The sequence below is a fragment of the Macaca nemestrina genome, chromosome 18 (assembly GCF_043159975.1).
Source record: "Macaca nemestrina isolate mMacNem1 chromosome 18, mMacNem.hap1, whole genome shotgun sequence".
NCBI lineage: Eukaryota > Metazoa > Chordata > Mammalia > Primates > Cercopithecidae > Macaca > Macaca nemestrina.
In genome coordinates this window covers 18029988-18052014 of record NC_092142.1, presented here as the reverse complement: position 1 = coordinate 18052014, position 22027 = coordinate 18029988, and the positions used below count along the sequence as shown (strand labels likewise).

The 22027-nt window shown below is 44.6% G+C and overlaps 1 protein-coding gene across 3 annotated transcripts; it reads left to right on the top strand.

Annotated features, from left to right (window-relative positions):
- Positions 1-1283: 1283 nt before the first annotated feature.
- Positions 1284-20194, top strand: LOC105464272 (ARL6 interacting reticulophagy regulator 1). 3 transcript variants are annotated; one of them, XM_071084184.1, is made up of 9 exons: positions 1300-1447; positions 4022-4155; positions 4811-4930; positions 7285-7402; positions 8147-8231; positions 14000-14137; positions 14938-15017; positions 18298-18383; positions 20047-20194. In XM_071084184.1, exons 1-9 carry the CDS (start codon positions 1412-1414, stop codon positions 20138-20140), a joined length of 891 nt encoding a protein of 296 aa, XP_070940285.1. In that variant the 5' UTR covers positions 1300-1411; the 3' UTR covers positions 20141-20194. The 3 variants fall into 3 exon arrangements, with proteins under 3 accessions (XP_011710292.2, XP_070940285.1, XP_011710288.1); XM_011711990.2 differs by lacking the exons at positions 14000-14137; positions 14938-15017; positions 18298-18383; positions 20047-20194 and adding an exon at positions 9734-11433 and having other exon boundaries at positions 1284-1447; XM_011711986.3 differs by lacking the exons at positions 1300-1447; positions 4022-4155; positions 4811-4930; positions 7285-7402; positions 8147-8231 and adding an exon at positions 12742-12774.
- Positions 20195-22027: the final 1833 nt, after the last annotated feature.

The following is a 22027-nucleotide window of genomic DNA, read 5'->3' as shown; positions in this document are numbered from 1 at the left end:
TAGGACATTCGGCATGATTCTGTTTGTATCAAAAGATGAAAAATCGGCCGGTCGCGGTGGCTGTTGCACTACAGCCTGGGCAACAGAGTGAGGCTCTGTCTCAGAACAAACAAAAAAAAAAATCAAAGCACTTTGTTACTGCATTTGAAATCCTGGATAGAAAAGATGTAGAAGTGCCTCAACACAGTTCCTAAACTGCCTAGGAATTCCGTTGCTTGTGAGAGGGTTTACATCTTTCCTTACCATGACCTCTAATGGAAGAAAGGTCGTGTCAAGAACTATCCTTTTGACCGGGCGCAGTAGCTCACGCCTGTAATCCCAGCACTTTGGGGGGCCGAGGTGGGCGGATCTCTTGAGGTCAGGAGGTCCAGAGTAGCCTGGCCCAAATCGTGACACCCTGTCTCTATTAAAATGCAAAAATTAGCCGGGCGTGGTGGCGGGCGCCTGTAATTCCAGCTACTCGGGAAGCTGACACGCGAGGATCACTTGAACCCGGGAGATGGAGGTTGCAGTGAGCAGAGATCGCGCTACTGCACTTCAGCCTGGGCAACGGAGCGAGACTCTTTCGTCTCAAAAAACAAAGAAACAAAAAAAGAATCCTTTTGGAGAGGGGGCTTGCAGTTTAAGTAAGTTAAACATCCACGTATAATAAAGCCCCTTAGAAGGCGGTGCATTTTCACACGCTCTCAAACCAGGCCTGGGTTTTTCCTCCCAAGCTCAGGCCTTATTCCTACTGGGTAGGAGAGAAACACTGCAGCAAAATCCACACAAAGAACTCTTTTCACTTGTCCTCAAAACCTCACGGGTCGCAAATCGGGGCTAAACGGCTCAGGCGCCTGCTTAGGGCACCGGGCCGGAGGTGGAACGGATCCCAGCCGCCTCGGGGCCAGGAAGAGATAAAGTGTCGCAGGCCGGCGTCTCCGCCCTCCACCTCAGGCGGCGCAGCATCGCTCTCCGAGTAGCCCATTTTCCAGTTAGACTCCTCGGCTGCGAGAGCCGGACAAAGAGCGGCCCAAAGACACCGCAGCAGCCAGAGCGGGGGAACCACTGAGGGACCGCGCCCCCTGCAGCGGCCGTTGAACCGCTTCCTACAGCCCTGGGCGGGGCGTCGCGCAATCCCTGGGCGCTGATTGGGCACTCCGTGTCCCCTCCCCCTCGGCCCTGCGCGGCCTCTGTCTCCTTTGACCCCGATTTCAAGCCATGCGCTGAGCTTCGGTTGGTCTGGTTTCCTTGAGGCGTGAGCTCGGTCTGTCCAATGAGGAGCGAGGGTCGCGGGGGCTGTCGGGAAGGGCGGCCGACCGATATAAGCAGCCTGCGGGGCGTTCCCTCGCGCTGTGGTCGCCGTGCGGGTCTCGGTTGGAGGTCTCACTGGAAGGTACCCTGCGGTCACAGAGACGGCATCCCGGAGACGATGGCGGAGGGAGATAATCGCAGCACCAACTTGCTGGTGAGCCCTGGCCTCCTGTCCCCCGGGAGCCGAGCGAGGCCTCCAGACGTCCGTGGGTTCAAACACCGCGGCCTCGCCCCTGTCACCCGCCGCGGGCCCGGCCCTTCTCTCCCGGGGCAGGCGACGATGCCTGGCCCTCGGGCTTCTTGGGTAACTCCTGGGTGTCGACCCCTTAGCTTTCCTGGGGACGGTGCGCGACGGGGCGAGGAGGGCGCGTGATTCCTCACCGCGAGTAGAAGGAGGAAGTGGGAGGCAGAGGGGCTGCGACACTAGCCTGGGGTGCGGGTGGGGGCAGAAGGCCTCCTGGTGCCTGTCCAGCGCTTTCGGGGCCCAGGCCCCAGCCGTATTCGGCTTTCCCCGTCTTTCATCTTAACCTGGATGTGCCTGCCTTCTTTTCCCCCTAAAACTTGGGCAACAGTGGAGGGTCAAAGGGCTACTGCCGAGAATTTCTGTTAGAGCTGGTACAACTTACAACTACAGGGAGGCTGCGAGCTCACCGTGGGGAACCCGGAGTGGGGTTCAGCTGAACAGACAATGGGATGTCTTGGCGTTTGTCTGGAATTTGGAAATCTGGCGGGGGTGGGGTCACAGGACTACTGGAAACAGCTTTAGAGTAATAAGCAGGGATCCGAAGGAACTGCAGTGAGATGGACAAATTTTTATTTGTTGTGAATTTATAGGCGGACAAATTTTTATTTGTTGTGAATTTAAGTGCACCATGTAGGCAAAAAAAAAAAACCAAGAGAAATATCTTGTTACCCTTCCCTGGTGACTGCAGGTCACATACCAGCAATGAAAAACGGAACCAAAGAATTTACCTAGGGGCTTTTGAACTTCCAAGAGCCCAGATGCTGGCCAATGACGTGACTTCAGGGCAGTTTTGATTGTGCGTGATTTTATATTTGCTTTTAGAAATGCATGCTTTGTTCCTTTAAACACACACTCCTTCTAGCATAGTTAGTTCCCAGCATGGATCCTTTTAAGAGGATTAATTGCAGCACAAAGAAGTTGCTCAAGCCGTGTTGAAATGACAAATCCTGAGCTAGAGCTCCTGCTTCCCAACTCACTTTCCAGCAGAGCAATGTAATCTAAGGAAAGCAAAGCCTTTGGTCGTGGATTTCTTGGATGCAAATCGGTTAACCTATGTGTGTTTCCCCCTTGGTAAAATGGGGACAGTAATAACACCTTTTTTAAGAGTTGTTGGGAAGATTAATTGAAGTATAAATATAAATGCTCAGCAGAGTGCCCACACATAGTAGTCTCTTCTTTCACTAGTATTAAGCATGGAATATAAAGTCAGAAATATTGAGATCACATGAGTACTCAGCGTGGCACAGATAGCAAGCGTCTTTGTTAAGATTAAGTGCCTTGTTCTGTCATTTGCATGATTTCTAGTGAATGACTTTTACAAAGAGACAAAGTCTCAGCCCAGGCTGGGCTCAAGCGACCCCTACACCCCCACCAAGTGCTGAGATTACAGGTGTGAGCCACTGCACCCAGCCTGATAACATAGAGACACTTGGGTTTCTTATTCTAATTTTTTCTTCCTTTACCAAAACCAGCTTTAAGCGCTTTTGCTACATTAGCTCATCCTGGAGGTCCACTTTCGGCTGTTCAGAGTCACAGAGAAATTTGAAGTATAATCAAAATGACATCCTAAGTGGTAAGAAACACTGTATTGAGGAGATATATTGACCCTAAAATGCCACTTTAATTTGGCGAAAGTAGTTTTCCTTAATTGTGCAGTGAATGTCAACATCTGAGTGATTCCATTACACAAAGAGCTATTTTAGAAATTGAATGCTGTTCAGAGAAAGTCTTTCCTAATGGATTTAGAAGGGTTTAAATCAATAAGATGACAAAAACAACGGATCAATTCTAACCATCTGAAATAAAGTTATTTCATTTTATTAATACTCTGGACACTGCCACATGATTCCCTGTATGACTTTGAGAAAGTAAACCATTTTGAGCTCACTTTAATTGCAAAATGAGTCTAATTATCCCTACCTTGTGGCTGTCTATAAGGATTAAGTTACATCATATATATAAAGAGTAGCCCAGTGCTTGGACTAGAAAAGTGACCATTAAAAGGACATTTAGGCCGGGCCGGGTGACTCATACCTGTAATCCCAGCACTTTGGAAGCCCAAGGTGAGTGGATCATTTGAGGTCGAGAGTTCGAGACCAGCCTGGCCAACATGGTGAAATCCCATCTCTACAAAAAATTAGCCAGGTATGGTGGTGTGCGCCTGTAGTCCCAACTACTCAGGAGGCTGAGGTAGGAGAATCACTTGAATCCGGGAGGCGGAGGCTGCAGTGAGCCGAGATCTCCCCACTGCACTCCAGCCTGGGTGACAGAGTGAGACTCTGTCTCAAAAAACAAACAAAAAGAAAAACCCCATTGGGTTTTCATCTTTGAAATTGCAATTTTTCAGAAACCAACTTGTTTAAAGTTGGCAATTTGGTTAAGAGGTTATTTTTTGTATCTGGAGCTTTAAAATAATTGAAGTCTATGAACCAGAAAAATGTTGAGAGTGGTAAAATGATCACTTTAAATGTCGGTGGTATTTAGGCTGCAGAGACTGCGAGTCTGGAAGAACAGCTGCAAGGATGGGGAGAAGTGATGCTGATGGCTGATAAAGTCCTCCGATGGGAAAGAGCCTGGTTTCCACCTGCCATCATGGGTGTGGTTTCTTTGGTGTTTCTGTAAGTGAGCTATTAGATTACTATGGGTTGTGCTTCTTATTAATAAAGGCTTTTTAATATATAGCTTCCATTTGTGGGGGTGTCTTAAGTCTCTTCTGTAATATATAACCCATAAAGAACCCATAAAGAATGTGTTTCTCATAAGCACTTCTAGTTTCCAGAATTTGTAGTACTTAGGTAAACTTTGTAACCTAAAGCACTTGAGTGAATCAGTGACTCGCAAACTTTTTGTCCTCCAGACTCTTAAACTCTTTTATTATTATTATCATCAGACTTCCAGTTCTGGGATACATGTGTAGAATGTGCAGGTTTGTTACATAGGTATATATAGACGAGCCATGGTGGTTTGCTGCAACCATCAACCCGTCATCAACATTAGGTATTTCTCCTAATGCTATCCCTCCCCTACCCCCACTCCCCTAATCTCTTAAAAAATACTGAGAACTCCAAAGAGCTTTTGTCCATTGATATTTACTTAACCACTGCAGCTATGATATCAGCATGTCACAAAGCCTCTGGAAAGCCACTTGTGAGAAAAATAGAGGAAAAATAGCAAATATCTCTGAGAAGCAGTGGGTTCAGTGAATAGTTAGACATGTTTAGTTAGGAATGATAATGACTATGTTTTTCTAACCTTTATTAATTTTTTTAACAGGATTATCTACTATCTAGATCCATCTGTTCTGTCCGGCGTTTCCTGTTTTGTTATGTTTTTGTGCTTGGCTGACTACCTTGTTCCCATTCTAGCGCCTAGAATTTTTGGCTCCAATAAATGGTAGGTAGCATAATGATTTGGCAGTCTCATTTCTGTGTAGTTACTGAACTTGGTGGCTGTGATTAGTATGCTGTAAATAAGCAGAGATAATTGTCTAACCATCAGACACCTAAGCATTAGATATATTGCTTTTATGTAAAGAATGTCATAACTGATTTGAATATAAACTATGAATTTTCTATTTATGGTAGCTGTACATACACATATTTGCATTTCCATTGATATTTAACATAGTATAATAACTTCACAAATTATTTTTGAATGAATGCAGAAAAGGAAACTGGCAGATTTTCATTCACATTCATTTAGCAATTATTTATTAAATGTCTACTGTGGCAGGCACTGTTAAGTACTCTGAAATATTTTGACTTTTAAGATTGATCTTGTGTTAAGGCTGAGATACTGAGACACTGAGGCAGTGGAATGGCAGTTAACAAAGTGAATACCAGGTGTTTCCGAAGAGGTTCAAGCTGTATACACATGGGTTGCTGATTTTATTTATAGCATTTTTTTTTTTTTTTTTTTTGAGATGGAGTCTCGCTCTGTCGCCAGGCTGGAGTGCAGTGGCACAGTCTCGGCTCACTGCAAGCTCCACCTCTCGGGTTCACACCATACTCCTGCCTCAGCCTCCGGAGTAGCCGGGACTACAGGCGCCCGTCACCTCACCCGGCTAATTTTTTTTTTTTTTTTGTATTTTTAGTAGACACGGGGTTTCACCGTGTTAGCCAGGATGGTCTCGATCTCCTGACCTCGTGATCCGCCTGCCTTGGCCTCCCAAAGTGCTGGGATTACAGGCATGAGCCACCATGCCTGGCCTATTTATACCATTCTTTAAATGGTTGCTTATGAACTCCTCAGATATAGTTAAGTGGATAAGGATCATATTAAAGGTATTTTAACTTCCTCTAGCATGTTGAATTTTGATTCAAATAATCAGCCAAAATAGATGTTGGAATAGATATTTTCTTCTCAGCTACTATTCTATCCTTGTCTGTTTATTTTATTTGGTTAGTATTCTACTTGTGCCTTTGGTTGTTTGTATCTCAGAGGATAGCAAACTGCAAAATAATTCTGTAAACATAAGAATTTGAAATGTGTATCTTATGGATCTTTAAGAACAAATTCAAAGGTTGCTTAAATTATGATATAATTGACAATATTTAAAGGTGTTTCCCCCAACAGCAGAATGGATTAGTGTTAGGAACTATCCTTCGAATTGTTTTTCACTTGCAGTAATGAATCAATGTTGTTGGCTCTTTTGGGCAAGTTTCTGAATGTGCAATGTAACAGAGTTAGCAAAGGAAATAAATCACTGACCTTGGCCTTATTAGCCAGATGACATTCCAGTCTGCTAATTTATAACTCCTAGAGGAAAGTTTGCAGAAATAACCACTGATCGTTTCATGGTGTGACTCAGTTATTGATAGAGCAGATTTTGTTTATTTTTTGATCTTACAAGGAAGAAAGAACACTCTTGCATAGCCACAGTCTAGCCTTGACCATGGGCAAGAAATCACGCCTCATTGTTAAAAAGAAGTTCCAGGGCTCAGCAGAAATTTTCTGCTTTATCTATCACTGCAGTTTTACAGAGATGAGGGCTAGAGAAGAAAAGGCAACACATCCCTCAGCTCAGCACAGGGCAATAATAGCAGCCATTATAGCTGTGTAGCAAAGACAGTGCGAAGGCAATTCAAAAAAATAAAAATAAAATCAGAACCAAGAAAAACTATATACATAAAAGGTTTTCTTGGAGGGTCTCTTGTTGGATTTTTACTGCTGTGTTGTTTGTTGATTATATTTTCCCTCCCCTAGGACTAAATTTATGAAGAAGAATTTAGATTTGAGCTGTTTATTGCTGCCTTGTCATCAAATGTATGAAGCCCAGTTGGGGGTGTTACGTGTTAAATGCTAGTAGTTAGTATCTTACTAAAGAGTGTTCAAATACAGCTGTTTGGTGGGATTCTGATAGGTATAGTGCAGAATTTATTAGGATCTAAAGAATATTTAGGAATAGCAAAATCAAATTTATACTGATTTCTCTATGGCCCATAGAAGTCATGAGTCTTTTACTACCATTAAATAAATGTGGCTTCAGAGCCATAGATGATCATTTCTTTATTACACACACACACTCTTGCTCTCATACGCTCTTACACAGTTTACGTAAAAACTTACTCCTGTGCTATAAAAGGTGTCTTAATGATGGAAGGACTATTTCACCTACGTAAGATAATGGTGAGACATTGTTTTTATTTGGATTTTCTTTAGAAGATAGCTCTTAAATTGAATAGGGTGGTGTGTTTTGGTCAACTGTAGCAATTTGTTTATAGCAAAAGGCAAATTTCTTTTTCTAGGACCACTGAACAACAGCAAAGATTCCATGAAATTTGCAGCAATCTAGTAAAAACTCGACGCAGAGCTGTGGGTTGGTGGAAACGCCTCTTCACGCTAAAGGAAGAAAAACCTAAGATGGTACTTTTTTTGCTTTGACTTAAGTACAGTAAAATGTTAAGATTTGAGTCAATTTGCCTTTTGTTTTAATAGTTATTTGAAGTTTATTCATTGGTTAATTCCTAAGTACATTTATAACTGTTTACTTGTATTAATTAGACTGAATCATTTTAAAGTTAAAAATCATATTTTTGCATTTAATTTTTTATTCTAGTAAAACAAAATTCTTCTGTTTCATTTTTCTTACTGAAATAATAGTAAAAGACATATGCTTAGAAAGCATCTGTATAGGCCTGGCACCGTGGCTCATGCATATAATCCCAGCTACACGGTAGGCTGAGGATCACTTGAGCCCAGGAGGTTGAGGCTGCAGTGAGCTTGTGTTTGGGGAGTGAGCTGTTTGCACCACTGCACTCCAGCCTTTGTGACAGAATGAGACTCTGTCTCAAAAAAAAAAAGGAAAGCATCTGTTCATCTGTTCTCTCATCTGTCAGCTTCACGTTGTGAGGCTGCTCTATGACGTTATTAACTGAAAAGATCGTATAATTTATATCATAAAATATTTACATATAGAATTGCAGTAATTCTAGGAAGCAACATACCCAAAATTAAATCTAAGAATTTTTAAAGAAAAGTGATAATAAAAGCTAAATGATTTCCTGAACTTTGAAACACAGTCTTCTTTAATTGACAAATAAAAATTACATATATTTATGGTGTCATAATGAAGTTTTGATATTAAATTCTTGTTGTTTTCATTGCTAGTACTTCATGACCATGATCGTTTCTCTTGCTGCGGTTGCTTGGGTGGGACAACAAGTCCACAACCTGCTTCTCACCTACCTGATAGGTAAGTCTTTGAGGAAAAACTACAGGCACATCCTGGCCAGTGAAATTGAACTGTAACTTCGTCAATAAACAACTTCCTAAGTTTTAGACACCGAAAAGGAACTGTGGGAATATAGAAAGATGATTATGGTCTCATAGAAAGTGAAAACAATGCAACAACTAAGGTAGAAAGTAATGCACAAACTAAAGTAGAAAGTAATAAGCAATGATTATTTTCTTTTTTTTTTTTTTTTTTTTTGGTTGAGACAGAGTCTCGCTTTGTCGCCCAGACTGGAGTGCAGTGGCCGGATCTCAGCTCACTGCAAGCTCCGCCTCCTGGGTTCACGCCATTCTCCTGCCTCAGCCTCCCGAGTAGCTGGGACTACAGACACCCGCCACCTCGCCCGGCTAGGTTTTTGTATTTTTTAGTAGAGACGGGGTTTCACCGTGTTAGCCAGGATGGTCTCGATCTCCTGACCTAGTGATCCGCCCGTCTCGGCCTCCCAAAGTGCTGGGATTACAGGCTTGAGCCACCGCGCCCGGCCGCAATGATTATTTTCTGAGGTGGAAGAGGGGATGAGAGCAGAAGTTTCTGGGGATACAGCCCAGTGGAAGTAATTGGTTTCATGTTATTTCCTCCCATTATAGAGTTTAATAATCTGGGAACCTACCTTCTTTAAAATGTAATAATTGGCTGGGCACGGTGGCTCAGCCTGTAATCCCAGCATTTTGGGAGGCTGAGGTGGGTGGATCACTTGAGGCCAGGAGTTTGAGACCAGACTGGCCAATATGGGGAAACCCTGTCTCTACTAAAAATACAAAAATTAGTCAGATGTGGTGGTGCACACCTGTAGTCCCAGCTACTTGGGAGGCGGAGGCATGAGAATCACCTGAACCCAGGAGGCGGAGGTTGCAGTGAGCTGAGATCACACCACTGCACCACACACACACACACACACACACACACACCCAGATCACCTGAGGTCAGGAGTTGGAGACCGCCTGGCCAACATTGCAAAATCACGTGTGTACTAAAAATACAAAAATTAGCCGGGTGTGGTGGCAGGCGCCTATAATCCCAGCTACTCTACTTGGCGGGGTGAGGCAGGAGAATCTCTTGAACCTGGGAGGTGGAGGTTGCAGTGAGCGGAGATTGTGCCACTGCACTCCAGCCTGGGCAACAAGAGTGAGAGTTGTCGCTGTGCACGGTGGCTCATGCCTATAATCCTAGAACTTTGGGAGGCTGAGGCGGGCGGATCACCTGAGATCGGGAGTTTGAGACCAGCCTGACCAACATGGAGAAACCCCATCTCTACTAAAAATACAAAATTAGTCGGGCGTGGTGGCGCATGCCTGTAATCCTAGCTACTTGGGTAGCTGAGGCAGGAGAATCGCTTGAACCTGGGAGGTGGAGGTTGCAGTGAGCTGAGATCAGCCATTTGTCTCAAAAAATAATAATAATAATAACCTTTAGCAAGTTAATTGCTGCCTCCTTAATGTTGCTTTTTTTAAATTTATTTTAAGTGACTTCCTTGCTATTGCTTCCTGGACTAAACCAGCATGGAATCATTTCGAAGTACATTGGAATGGCCAAGAGGGAGATAAACAAACTTCTCAAACAAAAAGAAAAGAAAAATGAATGATTCATCTGCTTTAATCAGAGTGATTAGTGGCGCACCCATTGCTCCGGGAACGGTTTCTGCTGTACTATCTGGATACTAAAATGTTACGGAAGTAGCTCTTTGCTCTCCCTCACTCTGCACTTAGTTGATAGAAATTCAGACTCCCCAAGTAAGGCTTTGTGCAGTGTCTTCATGTTGCATATAGTTGAGTGCATTCTTAGCAGTTGGCTTCCTGGACAACTCATTAGTGTGTATAATTTGTTTTTGATTTTTCTTACCCAGTGTTAATTGAATTCTTGCTTTTAGACAACTTCCTTTTGTAGTGGTGAACCTTGCCCTTTAGTACAGTTCAAGTGAATCTGGATAATTGTTCATCTTTGCTTTAGCTTAGATACCATGTAGTGGTCTATGTCTACAGGAAGCTGGTTCTGTCTGCTTCCACAGTCTGCTTAGAAAACTGTCTGACTTCATGAATATAGAGACCAAGTTTACCACTTCTGATGAAGAGACCAATTAAGATTCATTCCTCATTCTGTTTCTTTCCGGTGGGAGAAGAGTCCCCATGAAATAAAATGAAACTGATTCCATGTGCTAGTATGTGTAGGCTTCTCCCTTCTGCAAAGCTTAGCAATTTGTAGGAAGCTTTGATCTTTTTGTCCAAAAAAAGGAATGTCTGACAGGCTTAAGCTTTTGTCCCCTTGCACTTAGACTCGAAGTTAGTAAATCCTTAAGGGCTTTTGAATAGCAGACTTCCACAAGATTACATTTAGGATTTCTAGCATACTTTTAATTTCAGATTTTCAGCTGACTTTAGCTATAGTATACAGTAGGTTAAGACTCATGTCTATGATTTTTACTCTAAGACCAGCAAAAGGACAGCAGTCTAATATGTTTAGTTAAGATTCATTTCAGTAGAAGATAATCTTATCTAATTTTTGAGACCAGAATAAGCCTTTTAAGGTAAACCTTAAAATTCTCATTTTATGGTAATACTGGCCATTTTAGTCCCCTAGGTTTGACATGGGAGATAGTGACTACACTGGTGTCTGACTTTTTTCCCTAGAGATTTCTCCCTGAAAAATACAAGGGCTGTTGGTGAGAGCAGACTTGAGGTGATGATAGTTGGCCTGTGGTCTACAAAGATTTCGTAACTCCTTGGAAAGCTTCTTCTTATCATTCTTAACTTGTTGGTAGCTAGAAATTTAGAGTAGTTGAAATCTGTAGGAATGAACTTCTGAGGGCCAAAAAATGTGACTGACTTGGGAACAATTCTTAAACTGATTGGCTGTAATATAGTTTTGTGAATTTATTGCACTGATGTTGTACCTTGTGGTATATCTGTCCCTATTAAATAAGTGTTTTTTCCTCTTTAATATTGCTGTAAACAGTGGTGCCCATTGTAGCATTTTTTTTTTTTTTTTTTAATATTTCATAAGAAAACTACCTTAATTTTACCTTACTTTCATTGTAAATAAGCCTGTCTTCCTATCTGGATTTTTTTTGTGTATACATGTTCTACTGATTAACTACTTTTGCAGTTTTAATCCTGTATTATTCTACTTTGTGTAAAATGGGAAAAAATAAAAAAAGCTGGAATCTTCATGTCTCACTTTCTTTAACTTAGCCAATGTAATATTTACATGATTGGATTTATGAATCTGATTAATGAAGTAGTACCCTGTGTGGTCCTTACGTGTCTATAAGGTACTGTTTAAGAAATTCCACCACTTTGGGAGACCTGGGCAGGAGGTTCACTGGAGTCCATGAGTTTGAGGTTGCATTGAGCTGAGTGTACCCCTGCACTCTAGCCTGGGCAACAGAGCAGGACCCTGTCTATGAAAAATTTTAAAGAAGAACAAAAATAAAAGGTTTAAGTTTATTTATTTACCAAATATTCCAGGCAGCATGCTAGAGGGAAGAGGAAATGCAATGAACGAGCAGGGGCCAACTATGACATATGAGAGAGGACGAAGCTGGAAGCACCGGCAGGGACAGAACTGGCTAAATGGTTCCTGTGTGGGCACCTCCTACCCCAGGGCCTTGCTAGTGTCTGGTACAAGAGTGCTCAGTAAACAATTGTTGGGTGACTTTTGTCTGAGCTTTACTTATTTTTTAATTAAAAAAATATTTCAGCCAGGTGTGGTGGCTCACGCCTGTAATCCCAGCACCTTGGTAGGCTGAGGTGGGCAGATCACTTGATGTCAGGAGTTCGAGACCAGCCTGGCCAACATGGTGAAACCCCCTGTCTACTAAAAATACAAAAATTAGCCGGGTGTGATGGCGTGTGCCTGTAATCCCAGCTACTCATGAGGCTGAAGCAGGAGAATCGCTTGAACCCGGGAGGCAGAGGCTGCAGTGCGCCAAGATCGCGCCACTGGACTCCAGCCTGGGTGACAGAGCGAGACTCTGTATCAAAAGTAAAATAAAATAAAAATTAAGGCCCAAGCGGTGGCTCCCGCCTGTAATCCCAGCACCTTCGGAGGCCGAGGTGGGCGGACTGCAAGGTCAGGAGATCAAGAACATCTTCGCCAAAATGGGGAAACCCCATCTCTATTAAAAATACAAAAATTAGCCGGGCGTGGTGGCGCGCGCCTGTAGTCCCAGCTACTCAGGAGGCTGAGGCAGGAGAAATCACTTGAACCCGGGAGTCGGAGGTTGCAGTGAGCCGAGATCACGCCACTGCACTCCAGCTTGGGCTACAGGAGCGAAATTCCGTCTCAAAAAAAAAAAAAAAAAAAAGTAGACGAACCTCCGAGGAAGGTCGATTCCATCGACTCTCAACTGCCATCCCCTGAGGAGGCTCCGCCTTTCCCTTCCCCTTCTCCTCCTCCCAGGCGGTCCCTGTTTTTGCCGGTCCTTTGAAAGTCTCGCGATAGTTCTCCCAGTTCCCATAACTCCGTGCGCTCTCCCCTCCCGTTCCCTTTCCGCCATCTTTCCGCGCCGGTGAGTAGCACTCTCTGAGAGCTCCAATTTCATCCGTCTGCCATCGGCGCAATCCTGCAATCTAAGGTTCGGTCTCAGTGTCCTGCGAGGAGGCTGGACCCCTCCTTGGCCGAGGATCCTGGCCTTGCCGGTTCCTGGACAAGCATAGAGGAGAGCCATGCCCGGGCGCCCCAGACTGTGCACTCCGGGGATCCCGGTGCATGGGGTGCAGGCCGCAGCGCTGGCGGGAGCCGGAACCTTCGACTGCCTAGCTAGGCAGTAACTCGGTTCGGGCCACAGCGTCTGAATCTCCCTGTAGTGCTGAGGCTGCGCCTTGGCCCCGGGCGGCGGGCAGCATCGGGGCTGGTGGGCGGTGCAGCTTCTCGTAGCTGGGGCCGCGCTGGGAGCTTGGGAAGCTGAGGCCACCCGGCAGGTAAAAGCTGCATCGTGCCGGGGTTGGCAGTTTGCTGGGTGCCAATTTGGATCTTCTGGGCCGCGGAGTTTTTCTTTAGACACTTTTGAACTTAAGGGGAGAGATTTAAGTTTTACTCTTTACTATTGGCACTTTGGTCTCCATACTTAAGGGCTTTCAGAACTTCAGTGTATTGTGCCGTCCGTGCCCATTAGAAGAGCCTGGACATACTGTCCAGTCTGACAGTATGTAAAATGTTTCTGTTTGCCACTGTGGCACTTGCTGTTGGACGCAATTTTAAATGGTACAAAGATGGATGTTTAGTTTAATTGATGTGTTCATGGTAGGTGAGAGTGAACTGTTCTAAAGTGCAATGTTAATAGTACAGAATCTGCTGATTTTCAGCAATTTGGAAAATGTTGCCGATGATACTCTGCTTCTGTTCTGAATCACTGATCGACTATAGCCTATGTTTTCGTTTCGGTAGCTAGCAGTTTCTGCTAGTTCTGTCGTTTTCTTGTGTCAAGTGGATTTTGTCCCACATTTCATTACCTCCAGACGTTGGAGTGTGGCATGATTCAAAGAAGAGTGGTTAGTGAATGAGTGAATTTAAAAATGTGCAGACTGACGTCCCGATAACCTGTTTACAACAACCGTAGTAAATAGCAATTTTCCTGGGTGGTGGGAAATGGAGAAGCAGCCTTCTCAGACTTAAGAGAACTTCGCCAAGGTGGGGCCAGAAAGAAAAGGATACTTCCGAAGTGTGTTGGTTGGTGAGTGTCTGTTGCTGTTGGCAATGCCAGTAAAAGCTCCTGTTTTGTCTTCCCTGAACAGCCACAATGGTGCGCATGAATGTCCTGGCTGATGCTCTCAAGAGCATCAACAATGCCGAAAAGAGAGGCAAACGCCAGGTGCTTATTAGGCCGTGCTCCAAAGTCATCGTCCGGTTTCTCACTGTGATGATGAAGCATGGTAAGTCTGCTGCCGCTGTGTTTTTGTTTTGATGTGAGACTCTTTAAGAAATGAGTCCTTAGAAATTAATTAGGGGGGACCGAAGTATGTCTGTCATACCTGAGAACGAATGCAATTGACTTGTGGGCTGTGGAGGAGGGGATAGTCTGAAACTTCTAAAGAGTCACTTAGAGTAGGACTGCTGGAAGAAGGAGCTCTGCTAGGTATTTGGGAGCTAAATGAAACCAAGTCATTGAAAGGACTCCTGAGCTCATTTCGAGACCAGCCTGGCCAACATGGCAAAACCCCGTCTCTACTAAAAAAAAAAAAATCCCAGCTCTTTGGGAGACTGAGGCAGGGAGAATTGCTTGAACCCGGGAGGTGGAGGCTGCAATGAGCCGAGATCGGTCACTGCACTCCAGCCTGGGCGACAGCACAAGACTCCATCCCAAAAAAAAAAAAAACAAACCCGAAAGGACTCTTGAGATCTTCTCAGAGCCCCTTGAGAGAAAAGATTGGATTATTGCACTTCTTTGGCACAAGGTAGCCTTTGGGAGTGGGAAGCAGTGAAGGAAGGGTCAAGGGGAAAATAATTTCTTTCAGAATTGCAAGGTGGATTGTTTTGGGTATTGTCTCCTAAATCTTACGTGTTAGGTTGTAAAAATTAGTTCTGATACAGATCAACTGTCTTCCCCCCAACTTCTTGGAGAAGCAGTCACTGAGGTGATGATGGGAGACTGAAGAATTGGGTAGACTGGAGCACAGAGGTTTAGCTCTCAAGTTGATGTCTTTTATTTAATCCAGTCAGTTATCTTTTGTAGGTTACATTGGCGAATTTGAAATCATTGATGATCACAGAGCTGGGAAAATTGTTGTGAACCTTACAGGCAGGCTAAACAAGGTAAGAATGAGTGATATACACATTTCAAAGCTTTAAGAATTTTGTAATGTGGCATTAGATGTTGTAATTGCCTTTGGAAATACTGAGTAGTGGTGCCATACTTGCTTTATCCAGTTACTTTAAAAAGATTTAAATATTGACACATATAACTTCATTTGTTCTCCTGGGTTGATTGTGCTAGAATTATGTCAGTTGACCTAGTGTTTGTATGGGGTATAAGCTGTCTCAGGGGAGATGGGGGGTGAAACCAGCGGCGGTACGGGTGTTTAAATATTGGATGTTAACACTACCCGCCTCACTGGCTTGAACTTGGGTGGCTCAAGGCCACTGAGCCTTTTGTCCAAGAAGCTGTGTCCTTCCTCTCAGTGATGTGTTGGGTTTTTTGGATGGAATCTTTGAGTAAATGGGGCTTTCTAAATAGCAATATTAATACTTTTTCTGTTTTTGCTGGCATAGGTCTTTGGGGTCTATGTTGCTTTTCAGTTTGACTTGTCAACACCTTAACCAAGTAAAACTGATTTTGTGGTTTAAGTGATTGTGTGTGTTTTGGGGGCAGGTGTTAAGCTAGTTGAGGTGTCCACTGTGCTTCCTATTAGGTTTGTAGCTTTCAGATTTGCAAAGAGGCAGATCCTCTAGTCCAAGCTTGTCCAGCCTGCCTAATTTTGTTGTTTTGTTTTAGACTTTTAGCAGCCTGAAACCATGGTATTTAGTTTCTGTCTCTAGTGATAAATGGAAAAGAGGGATGAAGAGTGGCCTTACTGGCCCAACTAGAAACAGAAACTAAGAGCCCATGTCTGTATTCCCTCCCTTGGACACCCCTGTGTCTACTGCAACAGATGAGGGGAAAGAGACCCAGAAAGTGAGTTGCTGAAGTATTTATTAAAGATTTGAAGAACTGGCTGGGTGTGGTGGCTCACGCCCGTAATCCCAGCACTTTGGGAGGCTGAGGCAGGTGGATCGCGAGGTCAGGAGTTTGAGACCAGTCTGGCCAACATGGTGAAACCTCGTCTCTACTAAAAATACAAGAACTAGCCAGGTGCAGTGGCGGGCACCTGTAATCCCAGCTACTTGGGAGGCTGAGGCAGGAGAATTGCTCGAACCTGGCAGGCAGAGGTTATAGTGTGCTGGATATCGCACCACTGCACTCCAGCTGGGGTGTCAGGGCAAGACTCCATAAGATTTAAAGAACTTGCAAGAGTAATTTTCGGTATGTCATGTTGTGTTTTAGTTGTATGTAGCCGTTAGAACCCCACCTCAAAGTAGGATTTATTTATTTTTATTTATATTTCCTTTGAGATATTCTTGCTCTGGCCTAGGTTGAAGTGCAGTGGCACCATCTTGGCTCACTGCAGCTTCCTTAGCTCAAGCCATCCTCCCACCTCAGCCTCCTGAGTAGCTGGGAATACTGGTGCATGCCACTGTGACTGCTAATTTTTTTAAAACTTTTTTGTAGAGGTGGGATCTCGCTATGTTGCTTAGATTTGTCTTAAACTTCTGGGCTCACGTGATCCTCCCACCTCAGCCTCCCAGAGTGCCAGGATTGCAGGCGTGAGTCACTGGGCCCAGCCGAGAAATAAGTTTGAACAGAGCATTCTGTAAATGGAACTTATTTATGGCACCCTTGTTCTGTGGTGTGCTACTTTGAAAAATTCTAGCCTATAACAGTTGACATGCAGGCCCTGCTGCTCTGTGCCCTTTTTTTGAGACGGAGTCTCACTCTCACCCAGGCTGGAGTGCAGTGGCACCATCTTGGCCACTGCAACCTCCGTCTCCCAGGTTCAAGCGATTCTCCTACCTCAGCCTCCCTAGTAGCTGGGATTACAGGTGCGTGGCACCATGCCAGGCTAATTTTTGTATCTTTAGTAAAGACGGGGATTTGCCATGTTGGCCAGGCTGGTCTGGAACTCCTGACCTCAGGTGATCCACAGCGCCTGGCCTGCTCTGTGACTTTCTGCAAAGTAAACAATTTTTGGTTTCTTGGAATTTCATTTCTCCCCATTTATAAGAGAATGTCCCCCTCCATCACTTTCATGCAAGACATTGACCTACCCTTAGCGTGGAAATTGAGCTTGGAAGTAAGATAGTGTGTAAAGACTAGACTGATTAACATTCTGGGCTTGATCACATCCTCTTAGGATTCTTCTTAGTTGGGAGAGGGTATGCTGTTTTAATTCTACCACAGTGAGAAGGATTTTTGCTGCTGGAATCAACATAAAAACTTGGATGCAGAGTGCGGCAGACTTTGGGGAAGATCTTTCACTACAGTTTGCTTGGACTAAACTAGTTTCCCCATATTTCTGTCCCTGCATTTCTTTCATCTGCTGTGAGATTGGCATTGTTAGTCAAGTCACAGCATAGCTGATGGGGTAATAGTAGGAGAACTTAAGCAGGCTTCCTGAGCGTAATGCAGTTAGGCCTTTCTGACAAGCCCATTTTCAGTTTCTGTGGGTCAGTCTCTGCTTTTGGAAGTGTTTTTCAAGTGTGCCTGTGATTTTAGAGCAGATTTTGTGAGCAGAGGGTCTTCAGTTAGTGGACATCAGTTGGTGGACTTTCTTCAGTAGTGTTTTAGGGCTGGCATGTAGTTGAGGGATGACAGCCCTTGGTGAGCTCGTACTTGGGAGGATCATTGTTGCCGTGTCCTGGTAGCCACGAGATGAGATAATTGCAAGCCCTTTGCTCTTTCTGCCTTCCATCATTCTGTCACATTCATTTGGAAAAATTTGCCTGGGGATGTAGGACATTGTTTCTTGGAAATATGTAATGGTACTTCATTGGTGGGAGCAGTGTTCTTAGTTCGCTGCTGGTGCAGCGTGTTCCTTAGATATTCTAATAATTTGTAGTTTTTAGCTTATGAGCTTCAGGATTTGAGACCCTACGATTTTATTTCAGTCTTACTATATAAGAAAGGGTTGGCTATAGTCTCCCTTGTCAAGACTTGATCTCTTGGCTATGTAAAATCTGATCATTCTGGACAGTTCTCTAGCCAACAGGGAGCACGCCAGTGGCTGGACACTGCCATGTATTGCCTTGTGCCATTTCTTTTCATGTCTTTGCTTTTTCTTCTAGGCACGTGGTGGGCCTCGTAGGCGGGCATAGTCTTACTTAAGTGTATTTTTTGAAAAGTATGTCAAGAATTGTGCACAGAATAGGTACCCATCTGAATGCTGGTTTGGTTGGTTTGGAGGACTGTTCGTTTATCAATGTCAGCTTGAGTTACTCAGTTTTTCTCTTCATTGGTAAAGTGAAGACTTTTTTTGTTTTTGTTGTTGTTATTTTATAGTGTGGAGTGATCAGCCCCAGATTTGATGTACAACTCAAAGATCTAGAAAAATGGCAGAATAACCTGCTTCCATCGCGCCAGTTTGGGTAAGTTGGCCTTTCCTTAATTAAAAGAAGTTAATGCTTAAGAATTGCTGTGGTGGAGTTTGACTTGAGGTTTTTTTTTTTTGTTTTTTTCCTTTTTAAAGCAAAGCAGTGGTAATTTGTCTACTCTCAACCATTTTGACCTAATAATTACCTCAAGTGTTACCCGTATTTCTTTTTTTTCTCTTTAAATAGAGACAGGGTTGGTCAGGCGCAGTGGCTCACACCTGTGATCCTAGCACTTTGGGAGGCCAAGGCGGGCGGATCACCTGAGGTTGGGAGTTCGAGACCAGCCTGACCAACATGGAGAAACCCCGTCTCTACCTAAAATACAAAATTAGCCAGGCCTGGTGGCTCACGCCTGTGATCCCAGCTACTCGGGAGCCTGAGGCAGGAGAATTGCTTGAACCCAGGAGGCGGACGTTGCAGTGAGCTGAGATCATGCCACTGCACTCCAGCCTGGGCAATAAGAGCGAAATTCTGTCTCAAGAAAAAAGAGAGAGGGACAGGGTTTCACTTCGGTGCCCAGGCTGGAGTGCAGTGGCTATTCACAAGTGTGGTCATAACACACTACAGCCTTGGCTTCCTGGCCCCAAGCAGTCCTCCCCACTCTGCCCCTTATGGATTTGGGAATACAGGCGCTCGCCACCGTGCCTGGCTGTTTGCCACATTTCACGTGTTAGGCTTCAGGTTCTGAGAGGCGCATGAGAGCTTAGACTGGCGGAAGAGGAGGGTTGTGTTTCATGTCTGCCCTTTTGGCAGATAGTTCATATTGTGTGTTCCCTGTGATCCCAGACTCGGCCAGAATCAGTTCTAAGCCTTGGCCTTTGGGAAAACTTCGTTTGGGAATCTTTGTCCTTAAGAGCCTGTCTGAGTTCAAATCCTTGTTTTTCTGCTTTAAAGCCATGAGATCTGGGCAAGTCATAGCCTTGATTTCTTCATCTGTAAAAGTGGTAATAGTCCTCTGTTTATCACCTGATTTAATTTTGGTAAAACGCTTTATGAGCTGACACAGTAAATGTGTATCTTTGTGGTTAAGAATTTATATCCTCCACATTACGCGTCTGGTGCCTTGGTTGAATGTATTCTCACTTCATGGTTGCTGTATTACACGTACAGCATTCTCTTACGAAAATCATTTCTCTTTGTAATTACGATAACTGATTTTAATGCCGCACATTTGCATACTGTATGCTTGTTACAGTGATCCCCACAGTAGCTAATGAAGCAGCCACTCACTGTACACATGAACATGTCTCCATGTAATAGTTATACGGTGCATCGCAGAAACAATTCAAACTCAAGTTTATGTGAATACTTTCAAGTCTCCTTACCTGAGAGCAGAAAGTGACATTTGAAGTTAAGGGAGTTCCTAGATGCCTTTGTTTTCAGTCAAGTTTGTTTCGTGGTGTAGGCAGAAGTCAGGGCTGTGTGAGGCAGATATCAGGGCTGTGTGATTGTGTGGCTCCGCTCTCTGGATTTGGCTCTGTTGGTTGCAGGAGTCATGCTCATATGCTACATGAGGCACCAGCAGTGGCACTGTCAGTTCCTGTGTGCTCCACAGGAAAGCACCCTTAACCACTAATGAGTGTTGATGCTTTTCTGCACTAGAAGGCACTATGTTGAACTATTAAACTTACCAGCATTTTCTTTTTCCACTCCATAGTTTCATTGTACTGACAACCTCAGCTGGCATCATGGACCATGAAGAAGCAAGACGAAAACACACAGGAGGGAAAATCCTGGGATTCTTTTTCTAGGGATGTAATACATACATTTACAAATAAAATGCCTCATGGACTCTGGTGCTTCCACTTGGTCGTTTTGAGCCTTCACAGCAGTGTAGCCGGAGCGTCTGCGGCAGCATGCCGTTGCTTCGTTTATTGGTGAATGCGATTCCCCGAAGTGACTAATACAGCCAAGGGAAAAAGTTCTTATGAAACCAGTATGCATAAGAAAACAGTCACCCCTGCTGTCTACCAAAACCAGGTATTTGACACTAAATATTTTAGTTACATTTCATTTTTTTTTTTTTTGAGACAGAGTCTCACTCTGTTGCTCAGGAGGAGTGCAGTGGTGCAATCTTGGCTCACTGCAGTCTTCACCTCCCGGGTTCAAGTAATTGTCCTGTCTCAGCCGCCTGAGAAGCCTGGAATTACAGATGTGTGTCGTCACACCTGGCTAAGTTTTATATTTTAATAGAGACGGGGTTGCGCCGTGTTGCCCAGGCTGGTCTTGAACTCTTGGCCTCACGCGATCAGCCCACCTCGGCCTCCCAAGGTGCTGGGATTACAGCCATGAGCCACCACACCTGGCCTATATTTCAGTATTTTCTGTTAGTTTTTAATGAGTTTATTTTGCCTGGCTAGGATTATTCTGTAGATAGGATTTTAGATCTTGCTTTTGTCACTGACCACTGTAAGAAATACTTGATAGGATTTTTTTTTTTTTTTTTTTAAGACGCTCTGTCACACAGGCTGGAGTGCAGTGCATGATCTTGACTCACTGCAACCTCCGCTTCCCAGGTTCAAGTAGTTCTTGTGCCTCAGCCTCCTGAGTAGCTGAGATTATAGGTGTGCGCCACCATGTCTGGTTAATTTTTGTGTTTTTAGTAGAGACGGGTTTCACCATGTTGGCCAGGCTGGTCTCGAACTCCTGATCTCAAGTGATCTGCCCGCCTCGGCCTCCCAAAGTGCTGGGATTACAGGTGTGAGCCACCACGCCCGGCCTTAGGAATTGTTCCAAGAGGATCCGGTGCCACTTGGAGGTGCCCATTGAAGTGTGGTGGGCACTGGTGATCACTGACGGGGTAGTTGGTGCTGACCCGGTACTGGGGCGTGTCCCCCAGTCTCTGCTCTGCTCTTGGCTACCCAGGTGGTGTGCCAAGCGGGGAGAGAAGCTACCTTAGGAAGGGGCGCGGATGAACTTCCTGAAAGGAGGGCCTACCTTTGTAATATGTGGGAAATAGCTACAAATGTTACAGAAGGGCCCTAGAGATGGGGCAGATAAGGCCCCTATTTGTGAGAAGTGAGTTGAGAGGCGTGTTTGGGGCCTCTGATGTTTGGGAGGCTGTGAGTAATTCACATGAGTTTTGAAGTCCAGCACCAGAACTCAGGTTTTCTCTTCCACTCAGTAGCCTCAACATCCTTATCTGTAATGGGAATGATGAAAAACCCATCCCCGAGTTGAGGGAAAAATGAAATTGTGTAAAGCGTACTTGGCACGTGATAGTCACAGGCCTGGGGACAGTGAGTCCAGAAGGATTTTCTTATGCCAGGGTTGTAATCTCTAGGATCACAGGGCTGTGACTTGTTTAACCATTGTGTCTCTGGTCCCTAGCCTGCAGCCTCCCAGGAGGCGGAGGTTGCAGTGAGCTGAGATGGTGCCATTGCACTCCAGCCTGGGTAACGAGCAAAACTCCATCTCAAGAAAAAAGAGAGGGTTTCACTTGGGTGCCCAGGCTGGAGTGCAGTGGCTATTCGCCCCAAGCAGTCCTCCCCACTCAGCCTCTTGTGGATTTGGGAATACAGGCGCCCGCCACTGTGCCTGGCTATTTGCCACATTTTACGTGTTAGGCTTCAGGTTCTGAGAGGCGCATGAGAGCTTAGAAGAGGAGGGTCGTGTCTACTTTCATGTCTGCCCTTTTG